The sequence below is a fragment of the Heloderma suspectum genome, chromosome 11, assembly GCF_057233095.1.
Source record: "Heloderma suspectum isolate Gila_16-S chromosome 11, 16-S_ref, whole genome shotgun sequence".
In the NCBI taxonomy this organism is placed as follows: domain Eukaryota; kingdom Metazoa; phylum Chordata; class Lepidosauria; order Squamata; family Helodermatidae; genus Heloderma; species Heloderma suspectum.
In genome coordinates this window covers 32986428-33012111 of record NC_139468.1, presented here as the reverse complement: position 1 = coordinate 33012111, position 25684 = coordinate 32986428, and the positions used below count along the sequence as shown (strand labels likewise).

General features: G+C 46.5%; 1 protein-coding gene across 1 annotated transcript in view; it reads right to left on the bottom strand.

Moving 5' to 3' along the window:
• ADAMTS17 (ADAM metallopeptidase with thrombospondin type 1 motif 17) overlaps nt 1–25684 on the bottom strand; it is a 269363-nt gene that overhangs the window by 77492 nt on the left and 166187 nt on the right. The window contains exons 11-14 of the mRNA XM_084816449.1: nt 22418–22519; nt 18221–18366; nt 12233–12399; nt 9568–9695 (exon numbers count right to left, since the gene is read on the bottom strand). Of these exons, the coding sequence (XP_084672575.1) occupies nt 9568–9695; nt 12233–12399; nt 18221–18366; nt 22418–22519 (543 nt within the window). The remainder of the gene's footprint in view (nt 1–9567; nt 9696–12232; nt 12400–18220; nt 18367–22417; nt 22520–25684) is intronic.

Below are 25684 nucleotides of genomic sequence, written 5' to 3'. Positions count from 1 at the left end.
TGGACCAGAGAATGGCTGCTGGCAGCTACAGTCTGGCACCTGTCTGGCACCTCACATGATGGGAGAGAAGAAGCAAAGGAATACATCATTGGGAATACTGCAACCTCACCTGCAAGTTACTGGAAGGGGGCAGTGTCACAGTTAGTTCATGGGAATTTAGACCACAGCTAGCCTCAGGATCTGTATAGCCTACAGTGTGGTTTCCTGTGATTTCTTCCTTTCGTTCCTCCCCTTCCTCTGCTGCCCCCCCCATCACTCTGCACTCCACCATTGCTGGGAGCACTTGTGTTTCCTTTCTCACTCCTGCCTATGTAATAGGGACTGAACAAACTCAAAACTGTATGCTGTACCTGCATTTTAAATGCAAGAACATTTGTGATTAAAACCATTTTGCCTCCACCAAAAAAGGCTGTGGTCTCCTTTATTGTGCTAAAATAGCCTGTGTGCATGGGGGATTGGTAAACACTCATTCTGTTTTGCCTTTTGTTTTTTCTCTGCTAATTGCCTTTCTAACAGGAGGCATTACTAAATAATCCCATCATAAAGCACACTGGGTAGGGAGATGGAATGTAATGAGAATTATTTAGCTGAGCTGAGTATTATCTAGTTTTGGTTTTGGGGCAGAAAATATTGATTTGGGGTGAAGGGGAAGGGGCAATTCACTTTTTCCAGTCCCATTTCGTGCCACGGTTTCTGCAAGCTGCTGCTTCTGTAACCATTTTCCCTTGGTTGCTGCATTTTTCTGCTTCCCGGATTAGTGACATGGGTGATCTCAGGCAATCAGAGATCATGCAGTGAATGGGGTGACAGGACTAGGTGGCCACAGGTTTGGCTACACAGTGCCATTGCTCAGAGTAAATGAAGTCATGCAAGAATGAGTGAAAGAGCAACATAAACCAAGACCTGATCATTTTCTAAAGCAGTGCGAAATATTTTTGAAAAGGGGAGGCGTTGCCAAAAATATCTGAGGAAAAAAAACTGAGCTGTTTTGCATCAGTCCTTTTAAGAATCATCATAATTTCCAACTAAAGCAAGGCACGTTGATGTCCCGGCTTCAAAATATTGAGCTATGCATAGAATGTTAAATGATGCTTAGGTTCATTTTGGACATCTAGGAACCGGGGCCAGCATCAAAGACTGGCATGATCAGGGCTGTGCTGAGGCCCACAGTCCAAGAACAGAGACCTCTTCAGAGGATGGGAAGTCCAAACCCCCAGCATAACGCCGTCCTACAGTAGACCTGGGGCAATCTGAGGGGCTCCCAAGAACCCCTTCAACCTTGTCCTGCGGCTTGGGAAGGGCTGTGGCTCTGTGGGCCAGAGCACCTGCTTTGCCTGCAGAAGGTTGCAGGTTCAATCCCCAGCATCTCCAGGTAGGGCTGGAAACCCCCCTGCCTGAAATGATGGAGAGCCACTGCCAGTCAGTGTCGACAATACTGGGCTAGACGGACCAAGCGTCTGATTCAGTATACGGCAGCTTCCTGTGTTCCCGATTCATGTGTCCCAAGCCCAGCCATGATTCCAGACTCTCTTCCCACTGCCCACGGCTCACCAGGACCACACTAGGTGAGATGCTCAGAGCTGTCAGAGGGCCCACCTGGCCGCCAGAAGACCTTTTCACCCTGGAACAAGAATCTACTTGTGAGGAGGAAGACCCTGTTGTGACTACGAATGAGGCAGACTCAGCTGCAACTGCTGAACCAGGGCCAGCCAGCTTATAAGCTCTCAGCCCTTCCCCAGCCCTTTGCTAGATTAACAGCTCCCACAGAGATCTCCAGTGCTTCTGCTCCAGCTTCCATAGAGCTCTGCGGCTCCAGTTACAGGCTCAGGGCAAAAGCCCCTTTAGACTGGCATTGGTCATTACACATTTCTACATGGAAATTACATATCTGTGTGAATGGATATGTAAGGGAGGATGCTGTGGCACTCATGTCCCACTTGTGGGTGTCCCATGGGCAGCTGGTTGGCCACTGTGTGAACAGAATGCTCAACTAGATGGACCCTTGGTCTGATCCAGCAGGGCTCTTCTGATGTGCTTATCTTCTTCATGGGGAGGGATGGCTACATTACCCAGAGAGGCCCGTTGAGGGGTCCCACCAAGGCTACTGCTGGCCTTGGTGTGCTTGGTGGATTACAAGGTCGGTATTAGAACATTCATCTTGGTGGGCCTTGAATACGGACACCAATCTTTTTAATGAGTCCTCTGGATTTGCCAGAGGACTCCAATCTTTTGGAGTGCAACCTGTATTCTGTACCGATGGGGTATTCTTAAAGGAGGTTTTTCATGTGGCTTTTGAATCTCTCTGCAAAATACTCATTGACACATCCTGCACATGTGTTTGGGTGTTGCTTCGCCAGCACGAGTATGATTACTGCCTCACACATCAGAAATGACCACGCACGTTCATGGGACTGTGTAATGCTTCCCATATGCTGACCCAAACAAGCTGCCATAGCATGTAAATATTGATGTCGTTAAGTATCATTCTGAAAATTAATCATAAGGTTATGTCAGTATAGCATATTTCTCTGTAGTGCCAACATTCGCTCCTACTATCCAGTAGTCATGGAAGGCCAATTCATACACGCACACACACGGCTTACAGCAACAGTTATTTTCCCTTTTGCCTATGGCAGCTCCCTCTTTGCGGAATGAAAGGAACCCACACACACCCCAAACCCTCCACTGTTCTGATATGCATCAAAATTCATGTGCAACTTATAAGTCGACTTCCAAATGTAGCATCCTCAAAATGACTCTGATATTTCTCCTAAGCAGGGACTTGCTTTGGGCAAAATTCGGTGGCAACTCTGATCTCAGAATTTGTCAGTTTTGCCATTTATTCACCAAGCAGCTCCAGATTCTCAACAGGATACAAAGTGCTGGTGAGAAGCACAGGACGGCACCCTATAGCACAACTTGACTAACAGCCTGTATTAGTATTTTCTGTAGGCAGGATACACAGAACCACCACCAACAACAACTTTGAGAAATTTCACTCCTCTTTTCTGCTTCCCTTGAAACTCCTTGGAGATTTTGCCTGAGTGGGAACCAACCTCATGGTAAGTTGAACTGAAGCTCTTGGACGTGTAAATCAATTAGTGATGTGGGGCAGAACATTTTCCAGTGCTTAATTTTTCCACTTATTATTTTTTAATTAATCAGTGGCAGAATGAAGCCCCCCCACCCCCCCCACCCCGTGAAATGGGCCTGGAATGGAGCACCTACCTGCTGCCATCTGTGCTGCATTGCGAATGGCAGCCGCGTCTGCAGCCGCCATTCGCTTCTTCCATATAGCCGTGATAGGCTATGTAAATACTTACGTAGCCTATAAAGGCTAACACAGGGACGCCATTTGCGTCCCTGCAGAAGCCGTGATAGGCTACATAAGTATTTACGTAGCCTATCACAGCAAAACTAAGGGAACGCAAATGGCGGAGGCAAATGGCGTCCCTGCGTTAGCCATTATAGGCTACGTAAGTATTTACGTAGCTTATCACGGCTATATGGAAGAAGCGAATGGCGGCCGCAGACGCGGCCGCCATTCGCAATGCAACACGGACAGCAGCAGGTAGGTGCTCTGTTCCAGGCCCATTTTGCGGGGCAGGGGGGTGGGGGGGCTTTGTTCTGCCACGGATTTCGGGGGGCCAAATGCACTGGCATTCTGCCTCACTGAGATCCGTGGCAGAATTCTCTGCCATGCCTACCCCCCATGCTGCCTCATAGGCAGCATGGAATGGCTCTGCGCTCCACGCTCATAAGAGCAGCACAGAGTGGCACAAAAAGGGTGTTCCCGGGAGCAGGGAGGGCAGAAATGAACGAAATGAACAACACTCAACTGGATGAACAAACTACCCACCGACATTCCACCAATGAGTTATTTCTTATCTAGATTGAGTGTTACTCTGTTAGCCCTCATTCTATCCATTACCATGCCCAGGCACTGGTCTAGGACATCCACAGCTTCATCTGAATTTGATGAAAGAGAGAGCGAGAGAGCAGGGCGAGATGTCATACCACATCTCTGGGTGACCTCTCCCAGCACTTTCATGTAAATGTTGAGCAGGAAAGGGGACAGAATAGAACCTTGCTGGACCCCAAAGCATAACTGTCAAGGGGCAGAGAAGCTGGTCCTTCAGATGTTATAATACAGGCACATAGGGATGTACGAAAGTGACTTACCTTTCTGCGGATTATGTTGATGGTGGGGGGGAGGCGCTCCGTTCCTCCCCCCGGAATCCTCCGTGGATGGCTGTGCTCTGCGACAGCTCCGTGGAGCAGCTGGCCAGGCCCAGCCAGGCCAGAGCCGTTCGCAGCCGGATTTCCGGCCGCGGAGGGCTCTGGGTAAAAAACAAACACAAAAACCATGTACGTAAATGGTGGCGGCTACGGCCGCCACCATTTGCGTTCCTTATTTTTGCCCTCTTAATCTACGTAAATATTTATGTAGACTATGACGGCAAAAACAAAGGGGAACGCAAATAGCGGAGCGGGCGCTATTTGCGTCCCTTTTTGATTCACTGTTTTAGCCTACGTAAATCTTTAGCTACGCTATCTGCGTTCCCCTTGATTTTCGCCGTCATAGTCTACGTAAATATTTACGTAGACTAAGACGGGCAAAAAAAAGGAACGCAAATGGCGGCGGCTATAGCCGCCACCATTTGCATACGCGTTTTTGTTTTTTTTTAAACGCACCCAGCCATGATAGGCTACGTAAAGATTTACATAGCCTATCACGTCGTTGTTTTTTTTTAATACCTAGCCATGATAGGCTACGTAAATCTTTATGTAGCCTATCACGTCTTTTTTTTTTTTTTTTACAAGAGTGGAAATGGCGGCAGCGGCAGCCGGTCAGAAAACCAGCCGCTGCAGCCACTGCCGCCGAAGCCACCGCTGGAGCTGCCACCGCCGCCCAGAAGATCCGCCCCAGGTGAGTCTCGTCCCGGGGGGGATCTGCGGGGGTGGCGGGGGGGTGGCAGGCCGTTCTGCCACGGAGTTCGTGGGCCAAATGCACTGGCATTCGGCCTCACCGAGATCCGTGGCGGAATTCTCTGCCATCCCTACAGGCACACTCATCAGAGAGCCAAGATTGGCTCTGACTCCGTCTTGAGTGTAGGCACAGTGGTAAAACTAGCCTTGTTGGCGTGAAATCTGCGGAAAGACCCTAAGAGAACAATCCTACGGCTCCTAGACAGCATTGGGGGTGGGGGATAGGATAGTTTGGATGCCTGCATCTGAGGCTAGGTACAGTGCTCCAACCTTGGACCCTGGAGTCCGAACTCCCTGCCTTCTCCCCGCCGACACAGAGAGAACCGCGCCAGCTGCCCCTCCGAGGTCGCAAAGGCGACCTCGGAGAGGAGGGAAAGGGGCGGTTCTGTGGGTGGGGAAGGGAGTGACTGGGGAAGCGGGGATATGAGTTCTCCCCAGTCCTCCCCAGCCTCCTTCTGTCCCCCTCCACAGAGCCCTAGCTGGAGGGGCAAAAATGACCATCTAGCAAAAATGCAGAGCAGGCGAAGTGTGGAGGCAAAGATCCTCCCACTCTGCATGGGATGCCCATCAGCCTCTGAGTTCAGAGGCTGACAGGCATCCAGACAGGATTGCGCCCTAAAACACTTTGCTCTGCCTCAAGGAAGAATCATAGAAGTGGAAGAATCAAATAAGTGTTTTTTGGGTACTCTGTAAGTCAGGGTCACTTTGCTGCTGCCCTGTTATTCACTGGATGACTTTTGCAAAACATCTGATGACCGTTATGAACATTTAGCTGTTGTCAAATCCCTTATTTTCAGAAACTTTTAAATCATGCTGGCAAAGGGCTTACATTTTGCGAGTGAGAAAAAAAAAAATCCTACTGGGGGCAAACTACCAAAATGCGAAAAAAGAAAATGGGGAAAAACTCTTTGGTTTAGAGGTATTCTTAATAAAGACAGATATTCTAGTCATATTCTCAAATCACTTTCATCTTTGGATATCTTCCAACATTCACATACAAGTTTGGATTCTTTAAAGACACTACGATTGAATTCAGCAACCAGCTGGGATGTCACAAAGAGAGAATTATTATATAAAGCCGAGAATAATGATCCTCAGCAGAACCAGATGAATCAAGAAAAAAATGTGTTCCTACCTATTAAAAGAAAATGGAGTGGGTGGGGGAGGGGGGACACGGTAATGGAATTTTATTTATTAATTTATGGTTCAGCTTTTACAATCAGGTCAGATCCTCAGCTAGTGAAAATTGCGGGTGGTTTTTGGAACTGAAGCAGGGGTTGGCTTGGGGAGGAGGGACTTCCCAATTTTATACTCTCACATAGCTTTCCAAGTAGTCTGGACTCAGGCCATCGAGGACTTTATGGATTAAAACCAGCAACTTAAATTGAGCCCAGGAATTATGTTACCAAATGGCGCATTGGTAAGACCCATAAACAGAGCAGGCCAGAGGCAGGTTAACGTCACCCATTTGTGTATGGGAAAATCAAACGGGCAGACCTTTGTATACTGAGAAGCATAGTTGGTATACAGCCATTGTCCTTCTATGCCTGAATTTCCATTTGAGAGCCCAGCTCCTTTAAAATGGCTTCATATTATTTCTCTGTATTTTCTGTCAGCTGTCTGCATCAGGTGATATTAATTAGGGAGTGAAGAATGGCCACCAGGGTTATCTGTATTGGCTGACGGCCACTACCTCAGCCTTGGAGGGATAAGTACGCACAGGGGAGTTGACCAGCACACCAGGCATGCTGAAGGTCGCTGGCATGGCCAGCCAGCACGTAGTCCAGCAGCCCTCAAGTATATCAGTTCCCAGAAACTTGCCTATAGTGGACTTTGACACAGACCTGAAATGCAGGAAGTGCTGTATGCCAGCCATTTGACTAGGGTATCTGTTGTCACTCCTGGGGTCCCCAACAACAGAAGTAAGCTATCTTGCTCAGTCTCTAATATTTCTCTGTATCTTCTTGCCTGCTAGTAAATAAAATCTTTGACTTCTATCCACTTGTGTGCTTATTGCCTCTGAATCCTAAAAGAACCTCTGCCTCAAAGTAGAACAAATTGACACTAATCTCTGGACCTTCTAATGTCACGGGCACCTCTGTGTGGCTTTTGTCAAAGGGGCTTGATACTTAGTTTGGATACAAGAGATTGCATACTTAGTTTGGATTCTTAGGAAGGAGCCGTGGCTTCGTGGTAACGCATATGCTTTCAATGCAGAAGGTCCCGGCATCTCCAGGCAAGGCTCGAGACGTTCCTGCCTGAATCCCTGGAGAACCACTGTCAGTCAGTGTCAACAGTAGTGGGCTAGATGGACCTATGCCAGACTCGGAATAAGGCAGCTTCCTACATACCTATAATTAGCGAGTATCTAGTCCCTTCAGTCAACAGGACATTCAGCTTATGATGGGCGGGACCACAGCTCAGTGTTCAAGCACATGCCTTGCACGCAGGAAGTCCCAGGTTCAATCCCTGGCATCTCCAGGTAAAAGGTTAGTTAGCAAGTAGGTGATGTGAAAGACCTCTCCTGAGACCTTGCCAGTCAGAACAGGTAATACTGGGCTAGACTGACCTAGGATAAGGCAATTTCCCATGTTCTATGGCCTGGATACTTTCTCGGGCCTCTATGTGGCTGAAAGAGACTTATGTGGGGCCAGTCCGGGCCAGGAGCCATTCATGGCAGAATTCCTGCAATTGGTGCGGAAATGTCATGGCGGTGCACATTGGAAAAGTATGTGCCTTATCTGGGAATGTTGCTCCCTTTATCGGCAGCTCATCCAACACGGCTGAATCAGAAGCACAGCAGCTGCCATACCAATATGTCTGATTCTGGAATCCCCAGAGAAAGGACATCAAGATGTTTCCTCCAAGGTGATGGGTCATTTCAATTCCACTGGATGTGCTAAGGGACCTTAAATCAGTAGCAAATCACTAGAGATCTGGTCGGGGGGTGGAGCTCAGCCCCCAGACTTTGCCTTGTCTTCTGCTCGCTGGCCCGCCTCGGTCTGCAGCAAGTCAGGCCACCTAGTGGATTTTCTGTATATTTTTTATTTGAGGAAATAGACATGTCCACAAATTGCACCTGCAATTTGCGTAATTTGTGCGAATTGCAGCTGCGATTTGCATAATTTGAGCAAATTGCAGCCGCAATTTGAGCAAATTGTTGCTGCAATTTACGCAAATTATGCAAATTGCAGATGCAATTTGTGCAACTGTCTATTTCCACACATTAAAAAAACATAGAAAAGTCCCCAGAATTCAGGGGCAATGTGTGGCTCAGCTCACAACTGCAAGCTGAGTCGGGTACACTTTGGAAGTCCAGCTAGCTCGAAAAGGGCTGGATTTCCAGGTGACAGACGTCCCTACAAATCACAGGAATTCAAAGAGAGCAGAGGACCCACCAGAGGTCCCCCCAAGCTTGCACTATTGGGAAAGTCTCCCGAAGAGCACTGTTTATTCACCTCCAGCTGTTCAAGACTTATATACTAAGCGTGTATCATCAGGCTTATTATAGAAGTCAAGAGCATGGTCAGGCAAACTCTGGTTCTACATTAAAATGTTTTCCAATTCCGTAATTAGAAAGACTGATCCATCTATGAAAGTCAACAACATTTCTTCCTAGCCTTTAAGAATTCAGTGGCAGAAAGATTTGACCTGGGGCATGATTTTCATACTGGGGCATTGCTAAACAAACAATTCTCTACCTGAAAACTGAGGTAGCACAGTCCTGCCAGAATAGGGTTACATCACACTTAGAATACTGCAATGTGCTCTATGTGGGGCTACCCCTGAAGAGTGTCCAGAGGTTTTCCACTGGTGCAAAATGCGGCAGTTAGGCTGCTAACTGGTGCACAGTTTCAGGACCAGATTACACTTGTCTTGAAAGATCTGGACTGGTTGCCAATTGCTTTCTGGAGTCATTTCAAGGTGTTTGTTTTAACCTTTAAAGCCCTAAACAGCTTAGGACCTGGCCATTGAAAGGACTGCCTGTCTTGTTATGAACCTGCCCAGGTATTAAGATCTGCAGGAGAGGACCTCTTGAGGACACCATCACCCACAGAGGCCCATTTGTCGGGCACGTGTGAAAGGGCTTTCTCCTGTGATGCTCCCAAACTGTAGAATGCGATCAAGAATCAAGACCTACAATGGGCTCCCACTCTCCTGCCTTTTAGAAAGGGTGTGAAGATGCATCTATTTAATTTAGCCTTTTAAATGATGTCGCTGTTTTACTGTTTTTAATGTTCTTGATAGTTTTTTTTTTTCAAAATTGGGTTAAGGTTTTATTGTCTGACGTTGTCGTACACCATCTGGATGGCTTTTTAGCAAATAAGGTGGTATATGAATGTTAATAAATAAATAAATAAATAAATCCACACCACCTCCATCAGTGAATTGCATCAGTTTTCATCTGCATCTGCATCTACCTAAGGGTAGGGGGAACAGTTGCTTTGTCACACACCCCCACTGTCACAGCCAAGCAACCTCTGATCTATTAGCCTGCAACAAACATGCCTTTGCCAAAGCGCAACGTAACAGATGTGACATGTTGACTTAGAGAAAGTAACAAAAAAGCTACTCCACCTGGCACTTGCCATGAACGCAGAGGTCAGTCTCGTAAGGGCCACATGGGGTACCATCGACCACCCTGTCTGATACCAACACAGGGGACTCCTTCCCGAATGGGGAGCAGTAAAGTTCACAGGGCTTATCTGGAAAAAAAATAATATTGCAACAGCGTTGACGTTGGTTAAAGGATGGTTTGTTCGTTTGTTTTAGATTAGGGGCAGTATATAAACATTTTAAATAAGCTCCAAGTACTTGGTCCCTTAATACCCAGCAATAGTTGTGCCTCCTTCTCCTATCCCTCCCTCCCCTGCCTGCCCCCACCCCCCGAGGCCTACTACAGCTTTGTTGAATTTGCCAGCAACTGAAGGGGAGGCAGAAATGAGCTCACAAAGCACTGATTGCATGACGGATTGAACCAAGTCCTACAGCAGCCAATTGGGATACATCTTGGTAATTTATTTATTTATGTATTGACAATATTTGTATACCGCTCCATATCCAAAGATCTCAAAGCAGTGAACAGCAGACAGGATAAAAGATTATAAAAGAATAAAAATACCATGTTAAAATAATGTTGTTTGTAAAGAAACAGAGTTCTGACAAACCAAGTTTTGCTAAACTGCAGCTGGTCACTCAAGGAAGCCTTCCCAAAATAACAATGTTTTCAGGAGGCGCCGAAAGCAACACAACGTTGGCGCCTGCCTGACCTCCAAAGGCAGGGAATTCCACAGGAAGGGGGCCACCACACTGAAGGCTCTCTTCCTGGTGGACTCCAGCTGGGCCATGGGTCCATGTGGAACTACCAAAAACATGCCCTCTGATGACCTCAGTGACCGGGCAGGTTGCTAAGGCAGAAGGCGCTCTCTCGGGTATTCTGGTTCCAAGTTGTTTAGGGCTTTGTACACTAGTACTAAAACCTTAAACCTGGCCCAGTAGCAAGTAGGCAGCCAGTGCAGTACCCTCAGCAAAGGGGTTGCATGATGGTTGTTCAGGATCTCCTGCTGCAAACTATGTTCTATAACCTATCGTCAGCAAAACAGCAGTGGTGACCAATTTGGTGATCTAAAAGTCAGCAGAGTACAGAGTCTGTCTGTCTGTCTGTCTGTCTCTCTCTCTCTGTCTCTCCCACACACACATCTATCTATCTATCTATCTATCTATCTATCTATCTATCTATCTATCTATCTAGCTTGCTTGCTTGCTTGCTTGCTTGCTTGCTTGCTTGCTTTTGCCACGCACTCAGTGACTGGCACTGAATGTGTTAACTTTGAAAAATACCGCACCTACCCGTTCATGTGGTGGAAATGCCCAATGGTGGAAAGATTTTGGGTCCTGGTCTTTGCCTTCACCAGTGAGGTCGCACAACAAGATATAACGCTATCTGCAAAACCGGGACTACTGTCTCTTTATATGGACTCCAATACACAAAAAAGATATAAAGAGTTCCTGGCTTTTTTCTGTACGGCAGCCAGGTTGGTCATAGCTGCTAACTGGAAATCAGCAAATGAGCTTTCTCTTATCATATGGAAACAGAAAATTTGGGAGCTTGCACTAATGGAGAAACTCAGCAAACATCTTCAGGTACAGTATTCGCTAATATTGAGAAGAACACATGCCCACATCCTACGACACATGGAATTCTATGGCATGGTCTATTAGGATGTGTGATAATTTTATCAGATAATCCTGCTTGTACCAAATAGAGATCCTGAGTGATCAGGAGGACTGTAAAGAAATGGACTCTCATGTTATGTACTTAAATTTGTTACTGTTCATTGTTACTTTGAAACATTCAATTAAAGAAAGAAAAGAAAGAAATATTGTATCTTGGCTACCTGAGATTTAAGTTGAAGAATCATCTGTCTCCACTCCACAGCAGTCTGCCTAATACTGAGATTGTCCTCAGGGCCTTTTCTCCGCGTGCCCACAACAACTGAGATGAGGAGACCTTCGGGGTGGTGGCCCCTGGACTACAGAATGTTTTCTCTAGGGAGGCTCAATTGCCTCTTTGCTATCTTTTTGGCATTGGGTGAAACTCTTTCTATTTCTCCAGGCAATTCAGTAACTTTAAGCCCTGGTACAACTGGTTTTACTTATTTAAAATGTTTATATACTGCCCCTAATCTAAAACAAATGAACAAACCCCACAACAGTTCCAGAGTCATTTACAAAACATAACTTAACAACTAAGAATTTCAATAAACCATCACAACAACAAGCCACTTCATTTGCTGCTTTTTATTTATTATTTGAACTTTATTGATCGTAGTTTGTGATTATGTGTTTGTAAGCAGCCGGGGGTCTTTTTTTTTAAGGGCAGGACAGAAATGTATTTTAAAATTAAAATAAATATAAGTTGTCACTTGCTGTTGCATCATGATGGGATGGACATTCACATGTGACCCAGACTTGTGTCTCTGGAGCCGGACCCATTGTGTCTCTGGAGCCTCTCCCCAGCCCCGCTGTAGAAGGCACAAATAATATTAGCCATAAAACTTGTATGTGTGCATGCTGCACAGGAATGGTTGATGGCAAATTGTTCTCTGCTATGCGTAGCCACAGTGACAAACTCCCATTTTCTGCCATATAGCATGTGCAGTGGCCCCTACTCTGGTAGGACCTTGGACTGATTGAGAGTGGCAGGGGTTGGGGAGCGATTCACAAGCGTACAGAAACTTACCATCCATGATAACAGCAGTCCAGAGGCTTTTCTTCTTGTTGGTGTATCCGTCGTGAGACTGGCACTGTTGGTCCCGGAATGTGGGCACCCCTTTGGGGCAGGGTAAGTTTTCACAAACTGTGTGTTCAACGCTTGCTCCACGACAGTTTTTGCCCCCAGGTCCAGGCCTGTTAATGAACAAAAACATGGACCACTGTTATTTATTTAACATAGAATACTTGTAGATGCCCTATTCTGTGGTTCCTTGAGGCTCGCAAGGGAAGCTGGTAGCATCGAAGAACAAAAGAACATAAGGGCCATGCTCTTCAAACCATTCTTCAAACCAAGGTTCCATCTAGTCCAGCGTTCTGTTCACATAGTGGCCAACCAGCGGTCAAAGGGAACCCACAAGCAGGGCATGAGTGCAACAGCACCCTCCCGCCCATGTTCCCCACCAACTGGTGTACATAGGCTCACTGCCTCTGGTAGTGGAGGTACCTCATAGCCATCAGGACTAGTAGCCATTATTAGCCTTCTCCTCCATAAATTTGTCCAACCCCCTTTTAAAGCCATCCAAATTGGCAGCCATCACTACATCCCGTGGTAGTGAATTCCATAGTCTAACTATGCACTGTGTGAAGAAGTACTTCCTTTTATCTGCCCTGAATCTCCCACCAGTCAGCTTCATAGGATGACCCTGGGTTCTAATATTTTGAGAGAAGGAGAAAAATGTCTCCCTATCCACATTCTCCACATCATGCATAATTTTGTAGACCTCTATCTGGAAGTCAGATCAAGGCAGGAAGAAAATAGGACCTTAAAGAGCTCCAAGTGAGTCTTGCTGGTGGAACTCATCTTCTACAACAGGAAGATATTGTCTCAGCAGGGAGCTAAAGGCAAGTGAAGCCTTATGTAGGCTGAAAAGCTATGCAGTGTGGTCAGCTCTGACCCTCTTGGAGGAGCTGACTGGACTGTTAAAGGGCCCTTGCCTGGTGTCATAGCCCAAGGCTTCTGCAAGGCTGGGAAGATGGATTTTCTTCTGGGGGCTCATCTTCTGAACCAGAGGATGATGGCAGGGCTGTGTTCTCTGGTCAGGAGGGCCCTGAATAAGATACTGACTGTCCTACCCAAGAAGTACCCTGTGCCTCATCGAAATCCTCTGCTGCACACTGGAAGGTCTGAGAGCTGGGGATTATGTCAATAGGCCAACTCTAATGGTGGTTTCCAAAGCAAAATACAAATAGCAGTCAGCTTAAAAAACATTAGTAAGAACCAGTGATAACAGCAACATTTAAAACCATCTAGCTCAGAAAGATGCTAAAAACCAATAATTAAGTATAGCTAAAACCAATAGCAGCCCAATAAAACCCATCTTATACAAAAGCTACAGAAAACTTGAGGATCTTCCAAGCTTTTTCTAAAAGCCTGTAATGCTTGGACCTGACAAACCCCATGTGCTCCACAGACGTGGGGCAACTGCCAAGGAAGCCCCCTCTCTTGTGCCCACCAATCCAGCTGTTCTCAGTGGTGGGCCTGTGAGACAGGCCTTGGTTGTTGATCTTAAAATGTGGGCAGGCTGAGATAGATGAAGTTAACACCTCCACGTAATAGTGAGCAGCAGTTCCTGACACTTTACTGTGATGCTGCAGTGATGTGTCTTGCCCATGGGACAGTGATCAACAAGTCCCGATACCCTCTTTCCACACTTACTATAGTAGGTCCTCAGGAGTGCACATGACTGCCTGAGCAGAATGTAGTGATGCTCTATGGCCAGGAAGGGAGCTATCAAAGGCAGGGGTTGCCATCCTGAGAACACAGGAAGCTGCCTTATACTGAGTCAGACCCAGTATTGTTGACAGTGTCTGGCAGCGGCTTTCCAGACTTCCAGGCAGGGGTTTTCCCAGCCATACTAGGAGAAGTCGGGGAATGCACCTGGGACCTTCTCCATGCAAAGCAGGTGTTCCACCACTGCACTCCCGAAACATAGGCCTTCTACCCAACCCTTTCCCAGCTGAGGTCTATCAATACCTCTTAGCCATGATAAATAAATGGAACGTCCATGTACAGAGCAAGTATCTCTCTTAATACCAGGTGGAGGACAAACAGCAGGTCCTTACTTTTATTCCCTGCTTGTGGCTTCCTGGAGGCTCCTCAAAAAACCCAGGACCTGGAAGCCTGGCTTCAAAACCCAGGCTTCCAGATTTAGTCTTGTTAAAGGACAGGGGAGCCAGGAGTCTGAGTTCGGATGTAATGGTAAGCTTCCTCTATCGCTCTTAAGTTCTTGGCTACTGTAGCTGCTCCTGCATGCACCAACGCTCCTGCTCATGACCGATACCCCAGAATTCCCAGCAATTCTGTCTTACCGTTCTGTGCCAATGGGGTGTCAGAGCAAGGGATTACCCAGCCCAGGACTATCTACCGCAACTAGCACGAGAGCACCTGCGTTTGAGACAGGGGTCCTTCTCGGCCCCTGTGACCTGAGATTTTTTCTTTAAAGATTCTTTTTTTAGCTCTGCTACTGAGCCCCAGGGCTCTTCCTTGTCCAACATGTCTGAGCAGACTGTAGTTTGTAACATCCATTTAGCACCCACACTGATTTCTTGATGTTTCGATGCCCAGTTGAAACAGCCGACGAGTTCCACCGTAGGAAGCTGCACGACACTGGTGGGAAACGTGATCCCAGTAGACATAAGCAACCTTGTTAATAGACGCAACTGGATAAGATCCAAACCCAGCTCCTTCTTGTCTCAGAATCTACATACGAGAGAAGATCGTGCTAAAGCTCACAGGATCTAATCCTTGATATCGAAGCGAGGCCTAAAACATCCAGTTAATCCTCCTCAGCCAGACCGAATTTCCATCATGGATTCCAATGTGCAGCAGCAACCAACTCATCAGTATATCTCCTTCGATAAACCCCTCCATGCCGGGGCCAGAGTACCCCTTGTGACGCACTGTCCTGCTACAAAAAAAGTGCTAATCAATGAGTTTGGGGAGGGACCATAACTCAGTGCAGTGGTGCAGCCAGGGTTGGAGATGAGGGCCAAGGTCTGGGGTCCCACAACCCCCCTCCAGCAGTAGCTGATGGGAGCGGAGACCGGACATCAGTACCTGGGTCAGCACAGACATGTGGGCTGACACTGCTCACTGCAGCATCCTTCCTTCTTATTTTTAAAGACATTTTATAGTTAGGGGCTGGCCAGCCAGGCGTGTATATGGTTACAGATGTTCATTTTATTATTTTTACTTTAAAAATATATTATCCTTTTCTACAGCAAAGGTGGCTCTCATTGCCAAGTCAATGTGTTTAGTATCAGGAGAGCAGCCAGAAGAAGACACCACTTTATTCCTGCAGTCACGATGGTGCTATGATGTGTATTGAAACTGTGAAACTGCACGTTTTATTTATTTATTAGATTTATTAGCCGCCTAGCTGGCCAGAGGGCACATGCTCGGAGTATTTTTTTTTAATATGGGTTGGCAAACAGGGCTTTTCCAACCCTCCCACATATCAGCAATATTGAAGCAGTTGTAAAGCATGGAATGGTTGGGGCGGGAAGAGAAATGCGTGCTTTACAACTGACATATTACAAAATGCCTGTCTAATGGAGTTCCCCATAAGTCCAGTAAGTCCAGAGTCTAAAATGATTGAGCTGCACCACTAGCTAAAGATATATGAAAATTTCACTTTTGCTTGCAAAATATTCTTATTTATTCATTTATTACATTTCTATACTGCCCAATAGCTGAGGCTCTCTGAAGCGTTCACAGCCATTTAAACCATAAAACACTACATGACTAAACACAATATAAAAGTTTTAAAAGTTTAAAAGTACTACATAAAACCAAAGTAAAACCCAGTAGAAGTTACAGCCCAGGGAAAGCCTGGGTGAAAAGGTGTGTTTTTAGGAGGCATTGAAAAGATGTCACATTTTCCGCCTCCCAAACTGCATGCCCCAAACACAATCGCAAGCGCGAATGCCAAAAATATCCTCAGATTGCCGGACATGTGCTCGCAGTCAATTTGCGCAACTTTCCCAGTTTGACTTTGTGCAAATTCCCCCAAATGTACATTTTCACATTTTAGCCTACAGGGGAAAGGCACATTTTTAGCTGGCTTTTTTTTTATTCGGGAAAGTTAGAAAACTGGTCTGCGAGTTTGTGGAATCCTCCCGACAGAGGAAAAGACCGCTGCAGAATCCATGGGTCGGATTTATGAAAATCCAAACTCATTTGGTTCCGTTACAGATTTCTCCGACATCCTTACTTCACATACATTATCTCGGTAATCCTTACAACAACCCTGTAAGTAGGTCAGTATCATTATCTCCCTACTGTGGAGACTGTGGTTTGCCCAAGGTCACCTAGTGAGTTCATGGCACAGGTGAGATGAAAAAGGAAAACGCCATCAGAAAAGTTCTCATGCTTATAATCTTTATTTTGCTTCTTTGTTTTGGAGAGTTCTAGATATTCTTCCAGCTTATTGGTTTGCAACTGAAAGCCCCTGAGCCAAAACTGGTCTGAGCATAGCTCCAGCCAGCTTCTGACAGGTACCCCCTCCCGTGCCGATCCCAGTTTGCTGGTGCTGTGTTGGGCAGCAGCAGCTCTTTTCTCTATTACGCTGTTTGCTAGCTAGCCTCACCAAACATTAACATGAAATGGAAGTATGGGCTAATCATGTGTGTGGCTACTGGCCAACCACCCGAAACCCCACCCCCACTGTTTTTGGTTACAACCTGGAAGGAATGGGAGGAGACCGCATGTTTTTAGTTGTTTCTGCATGCTTTTCCCCCCTTTAAATTTACTTAAATGAATTAATGAACAAATAACACGCTTAGCTGTCTCTTTCACACTACAGTCTTCTGAGTCCATTTTGTATAGCGCTTGAAAGTTGCAGAAGTCTGAAATTAAAGAGGCAGTGATCTGACTGATCCCCTTTTCTCCAAGTGGGTATGATTATTTCTGGGATTCTTCCATAATGTCAGGCCTGGGCCCCTGCACTGGGTTTTGAACCCAGGACCTGAGGGATGTGAGCTGAGGATTTAACTGGCACACCAAACAACCACCAAAGGAGGAAACTGCAAGAAAACCACAAGAGCCACAAGGAAGCCTCCCAAAGCAATGAAAGCATATTTTGTCTTGCTTTATGCACTACTGTATTTATTTATTGTATTTATATCCTACCTTTTTCCTGCAGCATAGAGTTCCCAGGATGTCTCCTATCTAGACAGTGTCCAGACTCAGATGTGCTTAGGTTCAGCAAGGTTACTACATCAGTAAAGGAAGGGCTTAGCAGTAGTGATAGAGCACGTACTTCCAATGCAAAAGGTCCCAGCTTCAATCCCTGGCACCTCCAGGTTAGGCATGTCCGTTGCGAGGAAATCCAGTCCTTTTGGGGCTCGCTAGATTTCCCCGGCATCCCTGGCTCAGCTTGCATTTGCGACGAGCCAAGCCATAGCCTTTCCCCCAAATCCGGGAACTTTTCTCAGGTTCCCCCCACCCCATATATAGCAACTCATGCAAATTGCAGGTGCAATTTGCGTAATTGACACACGTTTTGGCCGTAATTTGCATAACTGCACCTGAAATTTTGTGCAAATTGCAGGTGCAATTTGTGCAAATTATGACTGGAATTTGTACAAATTACGCAAATTGCTGCTGCAATGTGCGCAAGTTGCTATTTATTTATGAAAAACAAGAAACCCGCACGCTGGACCGACTCACTACGATCAAGTCGGACCAGCTTGTGAGGAGGCGAGCTGAACTCTGGGGGGCCAAGCTGCTGAAAGCTTGGCGAATTCCACCCCCTGGATGGATTTCTCCAACATCCCTACTCCAGGTCAGACTGGGAAAGAAAGACCTCTGTCTGAAACCCTGGAGAGCCACTGCCAATAAGCACAGACAATACTGCGCTAGATGGACCAGCAGGCTGACTTGGTATGAGACAGCTTCCCATGTTCCAACAGGTGTCTTCATCCTTCAAGGTCTCATTGGAATGAGTCAACTTACGGTGGGTTGTCACATTTGCGTTGTCTGAATCTGGCACCAGTCCCGCAAGTCCTGCTGCACATGCTCCAGTGACTCCACGTGCTCCAGTCTCCGTCGACGTGTTCAGGGATGGGAGTTTTGCTGACGCACTCCCCAGTTCGACACCACTGGAACACAAGGGAGCAAGGAGAACTGCGTGAACAATGGCCTTGACACACAGGCACTCGAGGCAGATGAAAACAACAGGGGAACAACTACAAGGATGCTGTTAAGTACTTAAGTACAGAATCACTTGCCATGTCAGAATACAGAGAAAGTAACTGGCCAGTTACGGCTAAGCAACAAACGAGATTAAATCTGTGGCTTGCAAGGAGCGTGGAAATTGGATGCCTGGAGTGACCCCTACAGAGATTGGTAAAATTGGGGGGTGAATTAAGAATAGAATCATGGAATAGTAGGGTTGGAAGGGGCCCATAACACCTTCAGTCCAACCCCCTGCTCAATGCAGGATTCGGATATCCAAGGGTGGTGCTCTCGTGGCTCAGGTCAATGGCTCCTGCAGATCTACAAGGAGTCAGCTCAGAAACTATTGTGCAGAAAAAGAACATCACAGAGACACATACAGACACACTGTTAGTTTACTTAGTAGCTGCTGGACAGCATCTCATGTCACTGGCTTTCTCCTCCTCTACCAGTGCTACCCCGTCACTAAATTTCTTTCCAACTTTGATGTGCGTTAATCGTGACAAAAATTAAATAAAAAATAGAAAAGGTACACAAATTTACCGGGCATGCAAACGACACTAAAAAGCATCAATAATCCAGGATGCGGCAAAACAATTTTGGTAGCATTTTGCAGCCAACAGGGCAAAACTGGCTATTCTCAGTTACATTTTTTCATTTGTTTTTCCACTATTTGCAAGTAAATACTCCGGTTTTGCTGATTAGAGCCAATGCGACCTTCCGTAATAGATATAAAAGGCTACTCTATACCTAATCTTTGTAAACCATCCAGAGAGCTTTGGCTATTGGGCGGTATAGAAATGTATTAAATCCTCCTCCTCCTCTGTAATGGAGCAGTGCAACAAATATTATGGAATGCCCTCAACACCACCATCTCCACATATATGAACAAATAGAGATTGAGAGGAATATTGTTATAGCACCCATTGGAAACTGCTGACAGAATTTCCTGAAGCCTATGATGAACAGAGAATCCTTTCTGCAAGGGAAAAGACTGGACAATAAGGATGCCAATCCATGAGTGAATTTTATTAAAGAATAGAGAGCGATGATATGGCCCCTAGAGAGCATCTGGGGGGCCATAAGATAGTTTGGATTCCTGGATCCTAGGAGTCTGTGCTCCTTGCCCCCGCCCCTTCGCAGCTGGCATGGAGAGAACCGCACCAGCTGCTTTTCCGAGCTTGGAAAAGTGACCTCAGAGGGAAGGGAAAGGGGGTGTTCCTGAGGCAGAGAGGGGAGGTGAATGAGAAGCCGCAACGGTACAGGGGGTTGGTGGCATGCCTCCCTCTGACTCCTCTGAGGATGAAGGGGAATGGCAGGCTCCAGACCCAGAGGAAAGGACCAGCACAGAAGGAGCCCTCACCCTCTCACCCCCTGTCAAGCACCTTTGCTGCCTTCTGAAATCCTCAAGTAGCCAGAATCAACATGAAGACAAAAGGTCTCTTCTTCAAGGCTTTATTTCCATTCAACCTAATGACGCTTACAGATGCTAATTGCCTGAGACTAAGAGAAAAAACTTAAGGGAGCAGCATACCAGGGGATTCTAGCTTTAGACAGTCAGTTGGTCTCCATTTGGAGGGAAAGGGCGGGAAGCCTCTGAACTTAAGTGCTAGGAGGAGAGAGTCCACCCCTTTCCTGTGGGGCATTGCGGCGCAGCTGTTGTTGTTGCGCCAAGCAGGCTGAGCGCCTCCTCTCGGCACCCGCAACCTCTTGCTTGTCTCTGCGCCTGCGCCTCGTGTCTAGAAGCTCCAGTTGTACCTCCCTTTCCCTGCTGGGGTCACTGTCACTCTCAGGAATGTGAGCAGAGAGGGGCTCTGCGCCTCTGAAAAGCGAGCGGTTTCCTCTCCCACGATTTCTATCTCTTCCTCAGAATCAGAACTGCTTTGGGACTCTGGGCTCTGATCCAACCCTGACACCCCCTGTGGATGTTCCATGCCTGGCTGCAGCCCCCCCAGAGGATTCAGAGGACAAAATGCCACCAACCCCTGCCAAGGCAGCTGCATGTAAGGGAACAATGTGGGCAAACCTCTGTCTGTTTAAGACAGAGAGGCTCTCAGAGGCAGAAGGCCTGATTGGATGCAGCTGCTGTTGAAAGCAGGCAGGAAACAGGCTGGGGCAAGGCTGCTGGAGGACAACGTCACATCTTTCATGCCGGACCTCAGCCTCGACCCTGGACCCTTGTGTTCCAGCATGAGTTTTGGACTTCGGACTCAAGAACGGTCTTCTCTTTGCCACATCACTTTGGAATTGACTGCCCTGGTAAAAATTCCTTGCTTCAGCCGCCTTTCCCCTCTCACAGCCTTGGACAGGTTTTTGGCCATTATCAGCTGTTGATTTATCGCCGCCAGCTGCAGTCAGCAGGCAGGAGCTGACAGCTGGTCTCTCCGCTGTCAGCAGGGCTGTGAATGCACGCTGGGTTTCAAGCAGAACCAGCCAGAACTCTAAAGGAGCTGTCCAAGGTGCTGAACCTATTTTGGGGATAGGATTCAGCACCTTGGATACCACCTTTGGCATTCTGGCTGCCTCTGACTGAAACTCAGAATGGATTCACAGCCCCACCGAAATCAGTCGCCAGCCTCCTCTACTGCTTTCCGCAAACTGGTATCTGATTTGAGAAAGAAATTCAAACGGAAAAGCTGACATTACATCATGCAGTCTTGTTCTAATCATTGTCCATACATTGCTTTGACGCCCATTTTGCGCCCTGTGTTTTGTTCCTGCATCAGGAGCTTTACTATAGTTACACACACAAGTGATGAGTAACGTCCAACCCAGAGGGAACAAAGCTCAGCACAGAGATACTAAATCAAGAAGTTCAGGGGGAAAAAAAGCCAATAGGTTCTTTTGAAGACAAGCTGGTCGCCACTTTCTTTTCAAGTGCTGTTCTTGTGCCTTTAACAGGCAGACATCTAACAAGCGCTGCTTTTCCACAGGCAATGCAGTGATGGAGAAAGCTTCACCCACAGAAATTCTGATGAACTGTGAAACACTAGCTCATCCACACATGGTCACTACAGAGTCAAGGGATCTCTGGACTCTTTCAGAGAGTATAGTTCTGTTTGATTCCCGACACCTGCAAACGTCTATTCTTGCATGGTGTGTGTGTGTGTGTGTGTGTATGAGAGAGAGAGAGAGAGAGAGAGAGAGAGAGAGAGAGATTGTTAGGGATAGACAAATCTGTTAATTTTGGTTTCTCTCAGTTGCTCATTTCTCCAGTCTTAAGTTTAGTTTGCTTTGAACACTGGGAGTTTTTTCTTTTTAAGTTCACATGAAAATTCATAAGCATTTTTGTGCACATTTCTCCTAATACATGCATTTTTGGATGCATTTTTGCCTAATGTACACATTTTTTGCAATCCATTTTGCCAATATAATGCATTTGTAATGTTATTTTCCCTAATATACACACTTCGTACACATTTTTTTTATTGGCGAACTCAATTGCAAATTCAGAGACGTGCAAATTTTGAAGGGTAACTGAGTTCCCATTGGCATAGTGGCTTGAAAGGCTGAAATTAGGTAAGTTCACATTAGAAATGAATGAATTTCTCCCCCATCCCTTGTGTGTGTGTGTGTGTGTGTGTGTGTGTGTATGAGTGTGTTTACATCCACCCTGAGCTAACAATCCTGACCAGGGTTTGTTTAGGAGACCAGGATAGCCTTCATTTGCTTCCTAAAGATCAACACTGTGCATTTCGGAAGCTCCTCTTGTAGCAGGCCTATTTTTTCATATTGCATTTGCACAAAATTTAAACTCTAGAAATGGTGTGTGTGTGTGCACACATCAAACTTAATAATTCTTGCCATGATATAAGCAACTAACACCACAGATGAAAACTACTAAGAAAGTCTCTATTTTTATTACCTGCACAAAGTGAGCAAAAGTTATCCAAATAAAAAACAGCCTGCGGCAACAGCAATCGCATGGGCAACTCTTAGGAAGCAAGGCCTGATGGCTCACTGTTTTGGGATTACCTTGTCTGCCCCGCATTCTGTGCCATCCAAAGGAGGGTCCAGTTTGGTTTTGCAAGATGCATCTCCTTCCACAAGGCACCAGAGACCGGCACACATCAAATGCTGCCAACATAAAGGGAAAAGGAGTACATTTCTTGTTTCTGGCAAAATCAGCTATTGATAGGGGCAAACCTTTGTCGAATCTCTCTCATGTGGATCCAGCAACATCTGGTTGGTTTCTTTTTCTACAGTTATGTTTTGCAGAAGAAATCAACGTTGAACAACTGGGATGGAAATGCATGTGCAGAAGATCAGTGTGTACTCTTGATGGGGCGGGGGGAATTACACATTTCATTTATACCAACTTCCCCTCCTCTCTTCACCCCTCTCTCCACCAATAGAAATAAAATAGAGGCTTGCGGCTAATGACTGAGTTGGCTATGTCAAACCAATATGGGAACTTCAGCCTTCCTCATCTCTTATGCATTGCCCCTCTCTGCTGCTTCTCTCTCCCAGGTTTCCTCCCTCTTTGGCCGTATTTACTTGGAACATTTCTACTCTGCTCTTCAGTTGAAATGCTTCCCAGGATGGGTTACAAGCAAATCAGCATCGTGAACGGAGTAAGACACTCACCTTCTCCTTTGCTTCACTCCTGTTCACAGCCCTCCCTTCCTAGCCCTTCTCCTTTCACCTTCGCCCATCACAATCCGCCTCCTTGGCCCCACTGCCGCCGTTCCTCAACTCCACTTCTACTCTGCCCCTTTCTCCCCCAAGCTTTTCTGCTGCTTTGCACCTGTTTAAGTTTAGAGCACCATTGGCAAATCTGTACAGGTCTAGTAGGAGGGTTCTCTGCGTCACTACCAAATCTGGGCCTCAAGCATAGGTTAGTCCTGAAAGCAGTGCCAGCTCTAGGTTTATGAGGGCCCTTGGGCAAGACATTCTCAGAGGCCCCCTCCCTCCGTGAGTCTACTTCCTCACTGCCATTGTTGCCAGCAGCTGTTGCTCCCTCCCCTTTCTCATCACTGCTACCACTTGCTTGCTTGGCAGGCAGAGAGCCAGGGAGCAAGCAGACCAAGGCATCTTCTCCTCCTCCTCCACCACTGTTCAAAGGGCCAGACCAAGAGGCAGATTATCAGGCAGGTTGCAATGGCAAAGACAAGGAACAGCAGCTCCAGGGGACTCTTATTGTATTGATTTATTTACAATATTTGTCTACCGCCCCATATCTAAAACAGATTTGAGAGTGGTGAACATAAAAGGTAAAATAGTGAAAGAATAAAAAGATTAGAACCCCATATTAAAATTATGCTTTTTAAAACCAGAATGCCAATATAAACTGTGGCTGGTCACTCAAGGAATGCCTCCTGGAGCAGTGTTGTTTTCAGAAGGCGCCGGAAACAACACAGTGTTGATGCCTGCCTGACCTCCAAAGGCAGGGAATTCCACAGGTAGGGGGCCACCACACTGAAGGCTCTTCTCCAGGTGGACTCCAATCGGGCCATAGGTCCATGTGGAACCACCGGGAGCATGCCCTCCGATGACCTCAGTGGCTGGACTCTTGCAGTGTGGGCCCTCGGCAGGTGCCCAACCATGCCTACTCTTGGTGCTGACCCTGCTTGAAAGGATGTAATTTTGAGGAAGTCAACAGCCCAACTATGTTTTCCTCCCAGCTGAAGGCATTTTCAGCAAATGGCTGGGGAAGAAGAAACAGAGCACACTGGCAGCATAAGTGGTAGGGCACCAAAGCCTGATGGCTGGGAGCCCTTGTTTGAGGCACCCTCCCTTGAAATTGACAGGGAAAATTTTCCGGAACCGACCCAAAGCACCGACACAACTGTCTTCCTGCATAGACGATATTGCACCAGCAAAGAAATTCTGTTTTTGTGAAAGCGTGCAGACATAAAAAACACAACCCTGTAAAGTTTTTTTTTAAGTGTTTTCAGGTTCACAATGTGTCTAATTGCTGTCCTTGTGTTTTACGGTTTTCATAAGCTGGGGTATTAAAGAAAGTATGCCTGCTTTCACTTTGCTTGTTTTATATGATGCGTAAGTGTTTGGTTTCATTGCTTCTGTATATTACAAGACTTTCCCCCTATTTTGATAGGGAATATCTTTCTTTATGTTGTGTGTGTGTGTTTTAAAGAAGTAAGGCAGAATTTCTGTGTATTGCAACTCATTTTACACTTACTGGAATGTCTCAGAAACCTTTGCATGAGTTTCAGTTTGGCTGATGGTCAAAAAGCAATCTGGTACAGCGGCTTAAAAAAGTAGGAGGGGGAAAGGAACCAATCTCAAAAATGATGGTAAGATATAATGCAGGAATCTAAGAATTTCAATATAAAAACCTCCTTAAAAAAAAAAAAAAGAGAGAGAGAGAGAGAGAGAGAGAGAGAGAGTTATGAAGGAGGTTTGAATGAACTTAAGACAGGGGTCAGGAATCTCTGGCTCTTCAGATGTTGAACTCCAACTTTCATGATTTGTCCCAGTCAAGATGGCAAATGGATAGGGATCCAGGAACACAGGAAGCCTATACTGAGTCGGACCCTTGGTCCATTTAGCCCAGTGCTGTCAGTACTGACTGGCAGCAGCTTTCCAGAAGCTGGGGATTGAACCTGGGACCCTCTGCACGCAAAGCAGGTGCTCTACCACTGAGCTATGGCCCTTCCTGAAACATAGGCCTTGTGCCCAGCCCTTCCCCTGTTGAGGTCTATCAATACCTATTAGTCATGATAACGGAATGGAATGTCCATGTACAGAGCAAATGGGGTTGCTCACACAACGAACAAACCCGCATAGTGACTGAGTGTGGGTTGTTTGTTGAACCGTGGGTTTGCTGTTGCCTGAACCCAGGGCATTTTCCTCAGGATGGCTTCTTAACCACACAGTGTGGCTTCTTTAACCTCCCTGAACAACCCAACAACAAACCATGGGTTCTCAAGGTGGCTTGATGGAGAAAAATAAGCCACGTTGCACAGTTAACAAGCTACCCTGTGGAAAATGTCCTGGGTTCAGACACCATGCGAACCCACAGTTCAACAAACAACTCACAGTTCAACAACAACCCATGTTCAACCACTGGGGATGGATTAGCCTGTGCTGTGAAACCAGTCAGTATCTCTCTTAATACCAGGTGGAGGACAAACAACAGGGGATGGTCATTATTCCCTGTTCATGGCTTCTTGGAAGCTCTTCAAACAAGCCGGGGTTAGGAAGCCAGCTACAAACCCTGGCTTCAAAACTTAAGGCATAATCCTATGCATGTTTAGACAGAGAAAAGGCCGACAACTC